Consider the following 15,666-nt stretch of genomic DNA (forward strand, 5'->3'; position numbering starts at 1 on the left):
TCCTCCCCAAGGCATTGCCCTACCAGACCCTCCTCACTATCCACTCTAGCAGCACATGGGGTCCTGCTGCCGTCCCTCCACCTCCATCTTTCCTACCCGGTAGAATTATATTCATTGCTATTATCCTTCGCCCTACCCGCATCTAGTCGACGCCGTTCCTATTGCGTGCCCTGGCAGCGAATGTCTGTGCCCAAGTTCCGTCTGCGCCGCACCCTCCAACCCCTGTGCCTGCACCTATGTAAGTTTTTTCCCGTGTGCTGCCCCTACATACGCTCTTACATGCGCTTCGGCTACAGTTCATCAAAGCCGGAGGTGCGGTGGACAGCCGTCAGACGTCAGCCCTGCACGGACCGTTGATTCTGTGACCTATTCCCTAGAACCTTGCCGTCTGCAATACTTTGCACCGAAGATTCCATTGCAGACCAGACGCACCTTTGTGCGTTAGCACTACCCGCTTTCTTTACGTACCTCCATGTGCCCGACAATTTGACTACGAGCTGATGCTGTGCCTACATCAGCGTGAAGACTGGGAGCGGTACCTTCCTTCCTAAATCACCCTAGGCGGATCGTATCTCCTGGTACCTTAAGTCCTTCATGTGGTCGGTCGATCGATGTACCGTGGAAGTTATCCTACTTCACGCGCTGAACAGCAAAATCCACCACCCTCTGCTGCTATGCTCGTCACCATGAGTCGCCCGCCCAGCCTACCCTCACATTCAGGTCCTCCACACTCTTACAACTCTTACTCAATACCACATGCCCTCCATTCTCGGCCGGAAATAGTCACCCCCAGTCAACAGGTCCGCTCCAGGGATTCCATCGGAAACCAGAATCATGCACAACAACTACCGAGCCTTCGCACCCTTCTAGAACCAGAACTACTCGACAAGAAGTTATCCGATCCATCATTACGCTCAAATGGCCCCCAGATTTCTCTCGGCCATGGCGCCCTCTACGGATCGTCCAGCCCGACGTTGAAAAGACGGCATGATTTCGATGGTCACTCTCACCGATACCCCGAGGATAATGCTATCGCTTCTCAAACATCATACCTTCAGCGTCCACCCCTCTCTACTGCAAACACCGGCATCCAATCCACGGTCTCAACCCCAGGCTCTACGTTCGGCAACACTCCATTGGGACTTCAACGTCGCGAGAGCTTTGCCTACCCGTCGCATCATGATCCAGCGGGCAATAATTTTCGGCCGATGTCGACAGTGTCTGATCCAACAACAGCATTTGCGAATCAGTCAGTCCACGATGAGCTCGGAGACGCTGGCAGACCCGTTAGACGACGCATTGATGGTACCTCACGCGCCCCAATACGATCGTCGCAATGCATTGGGCAGCGTGAAATGCCTGGCGAAGGCCTATGCTACGTCTACGAGGACGGCACATATTGCCGCGCCATCATAGATGGCGAACCAGTCAACCCATCGTGGGGTATCACGAAAGCAGGGAAACCACGCAAGCGTCTTGCTCAGGCCTGTCTGACATGTCGAGAGAAGAAGATAAAGTGTGAGCCTGGTTATCCGAAGTGTCATCAGTGCGCGAAGTCGCAGAGGGTCTGCAGAGGGTAAGTTCTTGCTGTGGAGCCACCTGATCCTCTTCATTGGGATTCCCGAAAATATGCATTGACTTATGGGTGTCTTATTTGGTTTTGACTAAATAGCTTTGCGGACTGTATCACCAAATGACAAATACTGACTCGTGGTAGTGGTGTCAACCAAGCTGGCGTGAGCAATGCCTCCGGCGAGACGTCGCCGTCAAGTTCCGCTCTATTGTTTAAGAACCCGTCTACCGAAGTCCTCAGTCCTGCTGCTGGCCCAGACAGAAGCAAAGCTCCTGGAGAGCTGCGGGAATCCACCAAAAAAGTCGACTCGTGGAATCCTGTGACTCATTTCAGATCTCGGAACTTCCACCCCAATTCTGCTGCGACATCACGAGACATGTCGGTGCACTCTGTCGACTCAGATTGGAGCGGCTCCGCCAATGACCAAGGCGTGGAGGATCCCAGGCGCGGCACATACCAAGACCAGCTCGCCGTTCAATGGGAACAGGATCCGTACGAAACGGATCCAAGGCTCACGATCCATCTTTTGGATCTCTACTTTCTCCATGCCGGGCGTGCCACGTACGGAATGTTTCCTCGCCGACCCTTTCTCGCCTGGGTGGAAAACGACCGCGAAAAGGGCCAGGACCATTTAATGATTCTGTATTCCGTCCTGGCTATGGGATCGTTATTCTCCTCAGATCCAGATAAACGGGCATTGGGGAAGCGGTTCGCCGCTGTCGCCTCATTTGCAGCGGGGAGGCGATTTGGCAAATTTACTCTGCAACTGTGCCAGTGTCGCTTGATGCTTGCCCTGTACTACCTCGCGCGAGGTAAATTGCAAGAGGCATGGGACTTTTGTGGGGCTGGTCTACGAGCAATTAGCGCACTTAGATTGAATACCGAGGAAGGCGTCAAGGAGCTGGCAGATAGCAACCTAGACCTGGACTACGGGTTTGACCGCTGGACTTACGAAGAATGTGTCCGCCGCACCTTCTGGTCTGGCCTTTTGATGGATGTAAGTTACATTGTTGCGAAGGAAACGACTGCCACTAACATGATACAACCACAGCGATACAACGCATTCTTTGGTGGGACCCTGTTCGTCATTAGTATAGAGGATGCCTACGTTCGGCTTCCTTGTCCAGACAATACATATGAGGCGTCTACACCCTGCGAAACACCCTTCTTCGACGAAGATCTTCTAACAGGACATTCCTTAACTGCTCCGGTTTTGGGAGATATGGCATACTTGTGTATCATGTCAGCACTCTGGGGAGATGTGGTTACTTTTACCGGACGAGCCGTGCGCCGATTCGACACTGCTTACGAGCGACATTACGAATCATTTTACTCAAAAACGTACGAAAAGATGGAGGCATGGCATGGCATGCTACCGACCAACCTTCGACACAGTCCACAGAACCTTGAGAACAGCATTGTCGAGGGATATACAGGCACCTTCTTGTCCATACATGCCCTTTATCACGCCGCAGTCATACGACTCAATCGACACATTCGCATACGCGCGATGCCGATAGAAAGGATACGTCGCAACATTGAACTGGCGTTCCGCAGTGCAACCAACTTCTTGTCATTGATGCATTCATTGGCTGTAATCAACCGCCAACGGCGCCTTTCCCCCAATGCCACATCACAATTCCTGTTTTCGACACCGTTCCCAGGCTATGCACTGATGCTCTCCGTTGATGTTCTCACCTCTGCGGGTACCTTTTCCACGCTGCCAGGCCTCATTGAGACAATCGGCACTACGATATCCTGCATTGAAGAGCTGTCAGGCTTTTGGGCTTCAGCAGAAGCGCAACAACAGGCAGTATCGAACCGCTTGAAGCAGCTCACAGACATCGCTGTGCAAGACGATCAGGGCGTCAGAAATGGTAGCTACGGGCATTACTGGAAGATGAACGAAAGCCTCGAGACAGCTTTCGGTAACGACGACGTGGTGTACAAGGCCGATGACCAATTACTATTTGATGTTGTCGGACAGGTTATAGGTCACTGATCGGTGATAGTGGGCCTTCTTCTGCTTTTCAACCATTAATGCTTCGAATTTATACACTTTCGAACATCTCAGACCCCAACAGCTGTCAGATACTAACCATAGACTTGGTGACAATGGACTGTACTACGCGAATGAGGATGGTTCGATTTTCGACAAGGCCACTTGTGCTGTCGCAGAAGACTCATCAAAGTCTACCTTTGACAGTCTCGTGGGGTCCGCAATATAAGAATAGGGGTGGCCAATACAATTGCACATGCCTGAGGCGACGGCTGCATCAAACAGTCGCCTGCCTGACCTATGAGCGTCAAGAAACCGCCATTCTAGCAAGTCAGCTATAGAAAGAGGTCTATACTATAAGGGTTTTGTATTTGTACTATTTTATGGATCGGGATTGGGACCTAACAAAACTTCCCTGGGAAATTTAAGGTAATGAACGATCATGCTATCCCTTTCCGTGTTACGATTTTTTCTTAGTTTTAGTTTCTTGGTATGTTACCTGTACTATATACACAAAATTGGGTTGGGATATGGCGAGGAGGTTGCGCTGATAGCTGGGCGAGTAGCTACCACATCATACCACCATCGACAATTATGGGATTATATCTCGCATTTCAGAACCATGTTGACGAGTTCAAACAAGGGCATTCAAAATCCCTAAAAGCAGCCTAGGAAAGTTCTAAAGTTGTCCCATTGGGCAGAAGCTGGCGGATAGGCATAGGGCCGAGTCTTCATGCGGTACACCCTGCTCCACGTTCAACAAGTCGTACAGTATCAAAGCAAAGGCAAGTGCCTGCACTAATTACGATGACACCTCGGGTGTCACTATCATGCAGTTCATTAGCCATGTCAATCAATAGTAGAAGCCCTGACCCACAAGGCCAGAACTACCTCTCTTATGCCAATAATGCGTTGCGGCTATCGCCGACGAGCAACAGCGTGTACCCATGTACCCAACCTCGGACCCTAACACTGGATCCCGACACCCTTCCCAATCCCACCATCATGCTACAAAGAAAATACATCAGTAACAACACGTCAGCATCAAACTAAAACAACAACTTGAGCCATGGGGCTTTTTATCGTCGGCGTCGCCGCCATGCTTAGCCACCTGTGCCGGCCCTGCGCAAAAGCAGCACGAAACAACAACTCAAGGGTAGAGTCAATTATCGCGATGGACCCGAAGCTAGCCCATGCAAGCAAAAAGCCACCAGGCCTACCTCCCTCATCTGCCGATCTCAACAAGCCAAAAAAGGGCTCGGTACGTATGGCTGAAGCCGCATTGTGGGTCCGGTCTCGCACGGCACTATGTGGATGGTGTACCGAACTTTTGTGCTGCCGAGCTGGACTTGGCAAAAGACGCATGGCGCAGGTGCAGATGCACGCCATAGCAAAAAGCAAAAGCAAAAGAGATGTGCAATGGAATGTTTACCCGGGCACCCGGCTGTATAGCCAACTAAACGACGATCATCGGCTTGTATGTGGGGTTTCTTCAAAAGTCGGCATGCCGAAGCGTGTTTACTATCTGCCCGACTCACATACAAACCAGACTACTGTGTCGCGCTGGAAGACTTGCCCGAGCAAGTCCGCCGCCGCGGAGCGTCTGTATGTATACGCTCGTGTTTTCAGAACGCCACAGTAGGATACATGTACATCGAAACCCTACTCAGGGATACACCATGCTTCCCCTCCCCTTTTCGCTTTCTGCAGAACCCTGTTAGCTGGAGGCTTTTACCACCATGCGCGAGACGTCGCACAGACACCACACCTTTCTGCAGCAACGCCTCTTTCGTTTTTTCCCCTACCCCCCCTCCGCATTCGGGCTTGTACATGTACAAGCCGAAGGGTAAAACCAAGGATTGGATGTCAGTGTACGCACTGCCGCAAGTATCCCTGGGCGCGATCCGGCAGTAAGGGTACCAAGCGCGAGGGAAAGGTCGCCGAGTCGGGAGATACCGATGAGCGGTGCGATGATTCCGGATCAGCAAGAAGGTACAAGATAGGTATCTGATCTTCAATACCGACCCTGCAGCTAAGTCAAGGGTCTGACGCGCGGGAAACAGAGTGCAAATAAACTGTCGCGTACTTTGTGAAGCGCTTGGATGAGGAGAGAATCGAGTCAAGGTAGTATATGCATTTGCTCTCGGGTGTGTGGTGGAATACGTCGTTAATAGACGATTCTCATAGTGTACCCCTTATACATCCTCTTTGGGTTCACGAAGCGCCCCGTGGTCCTATATTAGAGACTCGTCTTCTGAGGTTCAGCTTAGCATTGCGAGTATGTGAATTGTGAATGAGCATAATAACACTGGTAATCGATTGCAGGTAGGCAAGTATCAATGAAGCAATACCATGATGCACATGCCACCATATTCCAGAACGCTAATCGAATACGCCTCTGATCGATACTCAATTCCTACGCGGATCCCTCCTCGCCCCTCTCCCACCTGCCCAAATCTTGCACTTTCCGCTTTCCCTTCGCCTTATCGCTCATCTCAGCGCTGCCAGAGGCCTGACCAGCAGAGACTGCATCGCCCTCGGCGCTCGATGATTCCTGTGTTACGCGGCTTTGGTCGCGGAGATGTTGATCAGGCTCCTGCTGGAGCATTATATCCCAAGGCGGATCGTTCATATCCGCTTCACCAGTCTGAGCATGCTCTTGCGATGTCGTGGCACCTAAAAGGATTTGGGAACGACCCGATTTCTGGGTGTTGTCGGGGGAGGTGGGACAGAACTCTTGTTGCACGAATTCTCTTGCTTTTGCTACTTCTGCATCCCTTACTCTCTCCATAGGCAGACCCCCATAACAAGGTGCCAACTCGTCTTGTTCATCTGGCACCAGACTCTCGGTTAGGCGGCGCATTTTCTCTTTGGTATCATAGCTAGATCGACCTGGAAGTTCCTATATTCCAGCGTGGTGAGCCGGTTCCTTCCCTTTGCCCTTCTCACCGCTGTCGCTAGTATCTGCCGAGCCCGCAAACGCTTGCTGAATGGGTGGTCTTGGCTTGGATGCGATATCGAGTTCGGCAAACTTTGGCCGCACTTGGAAGATATTGACGCGGGCGGCGTTGAAGACCTGTTCCGAGGGCGGGATCGCGACGGCGAGGTTGGTGTTTTCGGTCAGGCGGGTAATGAAGAACATGAAGCGCCCGGTTTTGATTTGCATTTCGGCAAAGTTTGCGCTACCGGCGGGGATGTTTGTGTGTTTGCTAAGAACAATGGTGTTAGCATGTAGTTGATAGACAGTATCAAGAGGTTTGAGGGTATACGTACGCCATACTCTGCTTATGCGTCTTGAGAATACTCGAGATGCGCTCGAAGCGATCTGTAAAGGGATTGGGCTCCTCAGTCTTCCTCGTAACATGCGCAACCGTCAAGCAGGTTGTCCGCTCGTACAGGATCAGCTCCCTAGCATCAATCACCTCGGCGAGCTGCTCCAATAGTGTCTCAATGGTGCCCGCATTCGGGATTAGGTAGTAGATGATCTTTGTCCAGGCCTTGTACAAGCTCTGATCCCAGATGCTCGTCGCAAAGAATTCGACTGTAGTTCTGAAGCCTTCGCTCGCCTCGCGAATATAGTCTGCGCGCTCATCGAACATTGCCTGGCGCAGGCGGGCCTGCACAAGGTCCATTTTGTGGATCAAGCAGAAGACTTTGGCGCTGGGGCTACATTCTTGGAGGGCACGAATGATGTTGGAATAGGAGATGACGTCTGCTTGGAACTCGCGGGATTCGATGTCGAAGACGAAGATGAGCACGGCGACGGAGCCGAAGACGTGGTTGCGTGACTGGTTGAGGTAATTCTCGACGAAGCCGTCCTGACTGTTTCTTGTCAGCCTGGAGTCGTGCTATATTTGTACAAGCATGCATACCCTCCGCAATCCCAGAGATTGAGCATCAGATTGCCCATGAACTTGATGTTACTATGCTCGACATCGATTGTGGCACCCAGCCTGCGCACGTCCTTGGCGACATAATTGCTGAAGACAATGCTTCTCATAGAGGACTTGCCCGCACCGCTCTTGCCCATCAGAAGCACCTTGCGCTGCTTCTGGCGCTTGATCGAGTTCATCGTGGGGGCTATACAGAGCGAGAGATGCGGCGGTGAGGATGTCGAGGAGAGTAGTCAGGGGAGCGGAGCGCCGTCGCGACGCAAGGGGGCGTGTGCAAGAGTAGAGCACTAAAGCAAATACTATCAGATGAGAGTTGTAATGCGAGGCGTTCGTGTAGTGTCTTAAGCTGCGATGACGTACTCTGTAAACAGCTGAGAGGACGGAGCTCTGAGCGCTGAGCTCGGTGCCGGGAGCTTTGACGCGAGCTGCACCTTCCTTCCACGTTCGCTTGGCACGGTGGGGCACGGAATGCTCCCGCACCCCTGAGCGCACGTGGAGACGAGCGCACAAGGATTCGGTCGGCGTTGCTTGATTTTTTGTTTGATTCATCTTTGATACAATAGATATACGAAGTCCCAACAGCCCTGTAACCTCTTGCAGACAGAAGTGAATAACAAAAGAGACGGCATATCGACGCTCAGGACGAAGTAAAGGTAATTTCCGAGATGCATGTCAGACAGATAGGTGATTCCTCCGCCGAAGCAGGCAAAAGCTAGGCAATATGAACAAGAAGCTGCCGCCAAACCTGACCGTCAAGATCGTACGTCGTAAAATTCCTCCCACTTGGCCGTAAAAGGAAGACCAGTCGTTGCTGACGTGCGGAGGGCCGCCTGCGAGATCGGAAACATGCGTCCGCTGCACGGTGGACCATGATCAACTGAAGCGAAAACAATGCGGAACTAATGAAGGCAAGGGTATCTTAGAAAACAGTTCCATCCGAGAGTATCATAATGGGTGGCTCTTTGGTATTGGGCCGCGACACTTCAGCGATTTCTCGACCTCCCTGCAAGTTTTGTTAGCTGTATGTCGAGTAGCTAGTGTATAGACATCGGCTTACCTTCCAGCTGCCGGCTTCCAGCATCTGAGCCAAGTTCAGCTTGTCGGCGCCGCTCAGTCCCAACAAGTGGTTTACCTCGGCGAGGAGATCATCGAGCATGCCGACGGTAACTGCGCGCCACTCCACAATTACATCGTCGTCGGCTGTGAACATGGGCACAACTTCCATACTGGGCTGTCCTGTCATCTGAGCGTTGTGCTGATATTGCGCGAGACCTCGCTTATTGTCTTCTGGCTTCAAGGTCAGGAGGCCCGTGTCGATGAAAAGGCCACCATTCCGGTACTCGGGGAGGCCAGTTAAGAGTTCGGCACCAGCGAAGTGAACGTGAAGTAGTTTGGTCATAGGAACCATGAGGGAGTAAGTGAGCCATTGCGTAAGCTTGTGGAATGGGACAATATTTTCCCAGGGGTGAGTGGGGTGTGATGGCATGACTGAGCAGGGCCATGCGTCGCCCATGGACACACCATCAATTTGGGTGCGGGTTGCGGGCCAGATGGGGGTCAAGCTTTCCATGAGGGTATTCCAAAGCGTGGGCAAAGGAATGATAGGGACTGAAGAGGCCTGTGTGGTGGGGTGCGATAGTAGATAATCTATATATTTGTCAGTCAACGTCAGGCGGTGCAGTCATGTTACATACCGAGCATGTTGCCGGGGCGCGCCTCGAGCCCGAAAACCTCCTGGTTCTGCAAAGCCTCAGAAAGCCTGAGCAATAAATTGGTGCGGCCCTCGAGGCCGTCGAGTGGGTTGCTTTCAGTTACTTGCAAGCCGCGTGCCATGATGGAGATGTCCAATCTCATCAGCCCAACACTGTCGACCTGGCAAGGCTCTTTTGGGTCGCTGCTGAAGACACCAGCCTTGAACATCTCAAGACTGGCCACTGCAAGACCCTCGCTGCGGCGGTAAATCCTACCCGACTCTTTGCTCTTGTACTGCCATTTAGTTCCCGCGCCTGCGTCGAGAAGAACAGAGACTAAGAAAAGATCGAGGAGGCGGCGCGTGCGCTCCTGGTTGTCAACCGTAGACGGCCACGACGCCATGAGCTGGTCAATTCGCGGTCGGCCGCCCACGTCAAAATGCTGCCACCGGCCATGGGGAGGGATTGAGGCGTAGTCGGGCGCATAGTCTCGCTGCAAGAGCGGGTTAGACATGTGTGCAATGCAAGCAGGTTTGCTGGGTTTGCGACAAGTCTTACCTTGATTATCGATACCACAAAGCTTGCTACATCGCCAAACTTGCTCATATCAACTGTGAAATGCTTGAGCTGGTTTTTCTTGGCCTTTTCGAGGACCAGCTTGGATCGCTCTCGGACGGCATAGATGCTTCGTAGGTAGCCAGCGGGGTCGAGGGTTGGATCTGGGGCTTTTGGCAGAGGCACGTCTGGGAAGCTCGTAGGCCTCGAGCCGTTGGGAGTGGGGCCAGGGGATCGCAGGGAGCCATTGGAGCTGTTTGGCTGGCTACCGTTTGGCGAAATGGCGGGCTTTGAGCTTTTGCGACCGAAGAGACGCATGACGACGGCAGCTGGAGGGGTGAGAATCTGGCGTGAAGGTGCAGTTCTGGAGAGCTATGCTGCGAGAATTGGGGGTCGAAATGCCCAAAGGACGGCGATCCACAACAGTCTAGAGAGCGAGGCCCCGGTCGCCAGGCCGTCTGAGCGCGCGTTGGCTTGCGGAGCCGTTGCCGGGTAATCCTTGGACAAAGAAGGCCCGAGCAGCTCGGATCGGACGTGGTAAGCAAGGGGATCTCGGCAGCGCGTGCAATGGGCGCGCGGTCGGATGTGTGAAGGGGTGAAGGGGTGAAGGGGTGAAGGGGTGAAGGTGTGATGGTGTGGAGGTGCGAAAGTCAAAGTTTGTGTGTCTAGCTGGTCGTCTCGCAATAGGGCGTATATTTTGGAAGAAGTCTGGCGACGACTAGAAGAAAGCACATGCGTCCGTGGATGCGCGTCGCTTGCCCAGTCGCATGGTAATTAGGTACAACCTGTTCGTAGCCGTACGTGCGAATGGACCCCTGGGTGCACCACACACGGCACAAAGGCACTAGCTGATATTGGTATTGGGTGGAGAAGACGGTTGAAACACACTCGAACGTCGTTCAAATGTTCCTCCTTAGCTGCATGGTGCCAGGCAGGCCGTGTTACTCTCGCTTCAGCCATGCTGCATCAATTGCCTGCTCTTATCGTACCGTCTTCTATACCTTCTCCACCTGGGAAGCGCCTTTCTGCGGGTCCACCATCCCTCCTCCAACAACACAACGAGTAGTACATACATCGTCCCCATGGTTCACGCTTGGCTTTTCAGGCCTGTCTGCCACCGTGCTCGCGGAACGCATCACGTCCTCCTTGCGGTAAGGCCCCAAAAGTCGCCCAATAGATACTATCGGGTCCACGCCTCAGACAGGTTAGCGACGGCTTGCACATGGCACAAGGCAACTCTATTTGCCAATCTAGTGCTCCATATAACAGTCTGGTCATGGTCGTCGTCGCCAGAGGCTTCGCTAGCTACAAAAGAGAGAAAGGCCCACTAAGTACCAGCAGCACAGCTAATAAGATCACCCAAGGATTGCAAAGCTCGAAACAACAAGGTATCGCTTACACGGGGCTTCACGGGACCCAAGCCAAAACACCCATCCATGGCAGCGGGTTGCGGGTGCGGGTGGGCAATCCCGCCTCGCACTGCCCAGCGCTGTATCTGGTCAGTTCGCCCGCCAAAGCTCAAGCAGGCTCTTGTCGTCAGCCTAATCCTACCTGAAATTCGAGACGTCCCAGGGTCTATGTGAGCCCAACTTCAACCATCGCAAACCCTCGAAGAGCGCTCTACTTTTGTCGTCCCGTCAACATGACCGGTTATATTCACGGTGCAGTTCACTACGGGGCAGACGAGTAATGCTTCTCCCGCCCGAGTCATGAAGGAGACTACCGAGTCAAACGCGAGGCGGTTAACGAGGAATGCCTTGTCAGGGGTCGAGTAGTCGGGACAGACCGCGGGCGGCAGGCGTGTCTCCATCTCCGCGGTCGTGGATCAAGGCAGCTCACTGACCAAACTCAATGCGAGGACCGGACAAGCCCCTAGCCTGGATCCAAGTGGAGTGGAGTGCGAGTTGCCCGGACGTTCATCCCATTCCGTGGCCCACAGTGGCTGTTTGTCTGTTTGTTTACCCTCGAAAGCACAAGACAAGATACCATGCCGTCTCCCTGCTCCGAGGCACGAGGCATTATTTATACCCGACAAGCAGCAGGGAGCATATGCAGCCGATTCCTTCGATAACGTTCCATCAGCCCGTCATTGCGTTCGGCACCCTCCGATAATGCGGGCTGCGGGCATCTGCGCAGAGGGCATGTGTCTTGCCATGTCTCTCCACGCACATGCAATTCTTGACATAACTGCCCACTCTAATTGCTGACACTAACCGAGTACTGCGCAAAGTCGAGAGAAGAACGCCTGATTCCCATGGATTACCGCAATTTTTCTTGCTTACTTTTTTTTTATCTAAGCTACGGTATTAGAGGCGCCGCCTAGCTTTAAGGTAGCTTGATTGCTTTCGCACTACTGAGTCTAATGTTTATCATTATGCGCTGTGAAGTGAGTGCCCAAGGAAATCCCCTAGCATGAAGGCGCTGCTGGAGACATCGACTACGAATTAACGCAGGGCCTCCTCCAGTTGCAAGCTATCGAATGCCTTCGCATGCGCCCATGAACACGTCAATGTCGCTTGCTGTTTTACGGGGGTTCTCTGCCAAAAATATCATAGAGTACAAACTTCGTTCTGAAGATGTGTGAGCACCTAGTTGAGTTGGAAGGTGGATGGAGACGCATCACGTGCTCATGCATGTGGCTACATCTGTGGCGCCAAACGAGCAAGCGCGATTGAGCGTCTCGCGAAACTGTCAGTACAACGCCATTTAACTTGCAATTATGATATGACATTGTATGAACCGCTTGAATCCTCTCATTATACCATACCGCAATGGACGATCTAAATAGCCTTGACTGGTCCCAACCCGCCAAAAAGACGGTCAACACCCCCGCGGTCTTCCCACCCTTCCGCCAGAGCCCCACGCCTCAGCTCTCTGGCCGTTCCACGCCTCTCTCTACACTGTCCGCGCAGCAATCGGGAGCTGGAGCAAGTTTGACCGGCAACCACGCCTTCAAAGCACCCTCGAAACCTGCAACACCGGCAAACGACAGCTTCGCCGGTCTTGTGTCCCTCAATACTTCCAAAGCCTCGACGAGCAACCTATCACTACAAGAACGGCAGAAACAGATACAGGAAGAGAAATCAAGACACGAGGCGGAGAGGAGGAAACAATATGACGCGACCTTTGGAGGTGCGGATTCGAAACACTGGGATACGTTAGGGAGTGGGAAGAGCACACCAGAGCCTACAGCTTTTGGCGCACCTCGTCCTCCTATAACTACGTCTGGCAGCCAGGGCCTGTCAAGAACTATCAACAAGCCATTTGCAGGCCTAGATACGACCTCTAAACGCCCCGCGCTGTCTTCGCCCGCTGAGGAGGACCTTCTCGCAGCATTCAACTCGGCAGCCCCTGTGGATAATTCGAGCCACTTTCCATTCCCATCACACGGTAGCGGCCGAAGCACTCCCGCATACGGCTCAAATGTATCTCGAAACCATACACCGCTGCCGCAGCCCTCCAGTAACAGCAACACGCCCATGGACGACGACGACGACGACGACGATATGTTCGGCCTCAAGCAGATGGCACAGAAGTCGGTGTCTCCAGCTCCACCACCCCAGGCGAATGACGGCGATGACGATATACTTGGGCTACTAGGCAAGCCTGTCTCAGAGTTCGAGAGGAAAGAACAACCGAGTCCAGTTGTGGAAGAAGCACGTACAGAGGGACGACGCCGATCGCCACCAGGACCCCAGAACGCGCATGACAAAGCTGTTGCTGAGCTGGTGGACATGGGTTTCACCGCTGATAAATCTGCGATTGCACTGGCGACGACCGAGTCTGGCTTAGATGTGCAGGTAGCAGTAGGATGGCTGTTGAATCAAGCACATGCAGAGGCAAAACAGAAAACCCAGAACCGCAGCCAGGACCGATCAAGGCGGAGTCCTGACGAGTTTGTTGAGCGTCCAAGGCAAAGCGACAACAGACCTAATGCAAGAGAGACATCAAGAGACGCTCGTGCAGGCGGGTCTAAACCAGCATGGATGCGCGATGAAGAAGGGCGGAGCCGGTCCAGCCAACGTCGACAAGAAGACCAACCTCAAGAAAAAGATGTCACTCAAATGGCTTCGGAGATTGGCAATAATCTCTTCAAGTCCGCCAATTCGTTGTGGAAGACTGGCCGCAAACAAGTACAGAAAGCCATGGCCGACCTTCAACAAGATGGTGATAACAATGTGCCCAAGTGGATGCGAGACGCGCAAGCAGCGGAAGCAGCCCCCAAGTCAAGTAGGACGCAAAGAGAGCAGCAGGCTGCGACTGACGAGGCTATGATGCTAGAAGCGGGCGGACGTCCCATCAAACCATCGCGTCAGAGTGAAGTACGTCAACAAGCTGAACCTCTGCCCGTGCGACAACGCAGAGAGCAAGAAGGAGGGCGCAACGGCTTCCCAGATCGCATGTCATCACAGTCGCCATCCCAGCGGCAACAAACGTCAAGCTTAGACAAACGGCCAGCAACCAGATTGACGCGGCAAGATGTGGAGGAGCGAAGCCCTCAAGCATACGTTAGTCCTGCGCGACGGAAGAAGTCTACACCGCAGCCGCAGGTAGATCTGTTCTCTCCTGAGCCTACACCCTCGAGTCAATCCTCGCGACAACCGACTCTGGTCCAGTCAAAGAATCCGTTCCTTCAAGCAACATCAACGCCCAAAGCTCGGAGTCCAGCAGTCACTCCTCCTCCACCGAGACCCAAAGCACCTCCTCGACAAATTCCTCCTGTTTCTTCCTCAGCCCTCAATTCATCTGCATCTGACCGACAAAGAGGGTCTGAAGCCTTCAAACGTGGCGACTATTCAGCTGCACATGCTGCGTACTCGTCTGCACTGAGCCCTCTACCCCAATCGCATCCAGTCACCATTGTTGTACTCTGCAATCGGGCTGTAACGAACATCAAAGTGGGCGACCCTAAAGCCGCTATAGTTGATGCCAACGCTGCATTAGCCATCATTGGCGTGTCGAGAGGGGAGGGTGAAAAGATTGCTACAGGTGGTACTGAAGGAGACAAAGATATGAAAGAGTTTTACGGGAAGGCGCTCATGCGGAAAGCCGAAGCGCTTGAAAACATGGAGAAGTGGGCGGATGCGCACACAGTCTGGAAGGAGGCCGTGCAAAATGGTGTTGGAGGTGCAATCAGTATTCAAGGTCGCAACCGATGCGAGAAGGCTGCGAGCGGAGGAAACACCTCGGCTGCCCCAGCAGCTGCAAAACGCCCCCCTCCAGCGCGCAAGCCCGCAGCACCAAAGCCTACCGCGCTCTCAGATCTTGGCAGTGGACCCGCGAACGACTCGGAAGCTGTTAAGAAGTTGAAAGCCGCCAACGCTGCAGCCGAAAGAGCAGACGACGAGAAGTTTGCGCTTACAGACCAGGTTGATGCAAAGCTTATCGCGTGGAAGGGCACCAAGTCCGACAACCTACGAGCGTTGCTAGGCTCGCTAGACAAGGTGCTGTGGGAAGAGGCTGGGTGGAAGAAAGTCAACATGGGAGATTTAGTCATGCCAAACAAGGTCAAGATTGTGTACATGAAGGCTATTGCCAAGGTACACCCTGATAAGGTACGGTTGCCACCCTAGGGATTCGAGTGTGAAAGAGGCTAATAACGTGATAGATCTCTCAAGCGGCTACGACAGAGCAGAAGATGATAAGTGCAGCAGTTTTCGCGACGTTGAACGAGGCGTGGGACAAGTTTAAGACGGATAACAACCTATAACTGTGCACTAACCTCGAAGCAAGCACTATGAATCTGGGGCTTCGGGACTATAGCTCACAGACTCAGAGTATGAGATATAGAGAAATTTAAAGTCAGAACCATTTGTGATAGTCTTATGAATGCTGTGAAGTGTCGCACGAAGCGCAGATGATGCTAGCGTGCGGCTCAACGTTCGGTTCCTGGCAGGAGCTGATCCCTGCACCCCGGGTTCCTGGGCATTAGGTAAACGACTGTGGAACTTTTCC

At 53.1% G+C, this 15,666-nt stretch overlaps 4 protein-coding genes across 4 annotated transcripts; 2 read left to right on the top strand and 2 right to left on the bottom strand.

Moving 5' to 3' along the window:
- Nucleotides 1–686: 686 nt before the first annotated feature.
- Nucleotides 687–3,575, top strand: K460DRAFT_278672 (uncharacterized protein; the record flags this gene model as incomplete). The annotated part of the gene is made up of 3 exons (XM_040928275.1): nucleotides 687–1,576; nucleotides 1,718–2,570; nucleotides 2,625–3,575. The coding sequence occupies 3 exons, from the start codon at nucleotides 687–689 to the stop codon at nucleotides 3,573–3,575; spliced, it is 2,694 nt and encodes an 897-aa protein (XP_040790485.1).
- Nucleotides 3,576–6,474: 2,899 nt separating this feature from the next.
- On the bottom strand, nucleotides 6,475–7,644 carry K460DRAFT_403241 (uncharacterized protein; the record flags this gene model as incomplete). Its single annotated transcript, XM_040936610.1, has 3 exons — nucleotides 6,475–6,781; nucleotides 6,846–7,394; nucleotides 7,445–7,644. 3 exons carry the CDS (start codon nucleotides 7,642–7,644, stop codon nucleotides 6,475–6,477), a joined length of 1,056 nt encoding a protein of 351 aa, XP_040790486.1.
- A 740-nt stretch (nucleotides 7,645–8,384) lies between these two features.
- Nucleotides 8,385–10,029, bottom strand: K460DRAFT_403242 (DUF1688-domain-containing protein; the record flags this gene model as incomplete). Its single annotated transcript, XM_040936611.1, has 4 exons — nucleotides 8,385–8,468; nucleotides 8,523–9,112; nucleotides 9,160–9,649; nucleotides 9,715–10,029. 4 exons carry the CDS (start codon nucleotides 10,027–10,029, stop codon nucleotides 8,385–8,387), a joined length of 1,479 nt encoding a protein of 492 aa, XP_040790487.1.
- Nucleotides 10,030–12,094: 2,065 nt separating this feature from the next.
- On the top strand, nucleotides 12,095–15,522 carry K460DRAFT_363931 (UBA/TS-N domain-containing protein). The gene is made up of 2 exons (XM_040932911.1): nucleotides 12,095–15,266; nucleotides 15,320–15,522. Exons 1-2 carry the CDS (start codon nucleotides 12,483–12,485, stop codon nucleotides 15,419–15,421), a joined length of 2,886 nt encoding a protein of 961 aa, XP_040790488.1. The 5' UTR covers nucleotides 12,095–12,482; the 3' UTR covers nucleotides 15,422–15,522.
- The last annotated feature ends 144 nt before the right edge of the window (nucleotides 15,523–15,666 follow it).

This window comes from Cucurbitaria berberidis (genome assembly GCF_010015615.1).
Source record: "Cucurbitaria berberidis CBS 394.84 unplaced genomic scaffold K460scaffold_2, whole genome shotgun sequence".
Classification (NCBI taxonomy): domain Eukaryota; kingdom Fungi; phylum Ascomycota; class Dothideomycetes; order Pleosporales; family Cucurbitariaceae; genus Cucurbitaria; species Cucurbitaria berberidis.

What these genes read in the sequence shown, in the direction of transcription:
- K460DRAFT_363931 (XM_040932911.1), top strand. Translation starts at nt 12,483, where the DNA reads ATGGACGATCTAAATAGCCTTGACTGGTCCCAACCCGCCAAAAAGACG. An exon ending in CCAAGGTACACCCTGATAAG is followed by an intron (nt 15,267 to 15,319) that starts GTACGGTTGCCA and finishes ATAACGTGATAG; the next exon opens with ATCTCTCAAGCGGCTACGAC.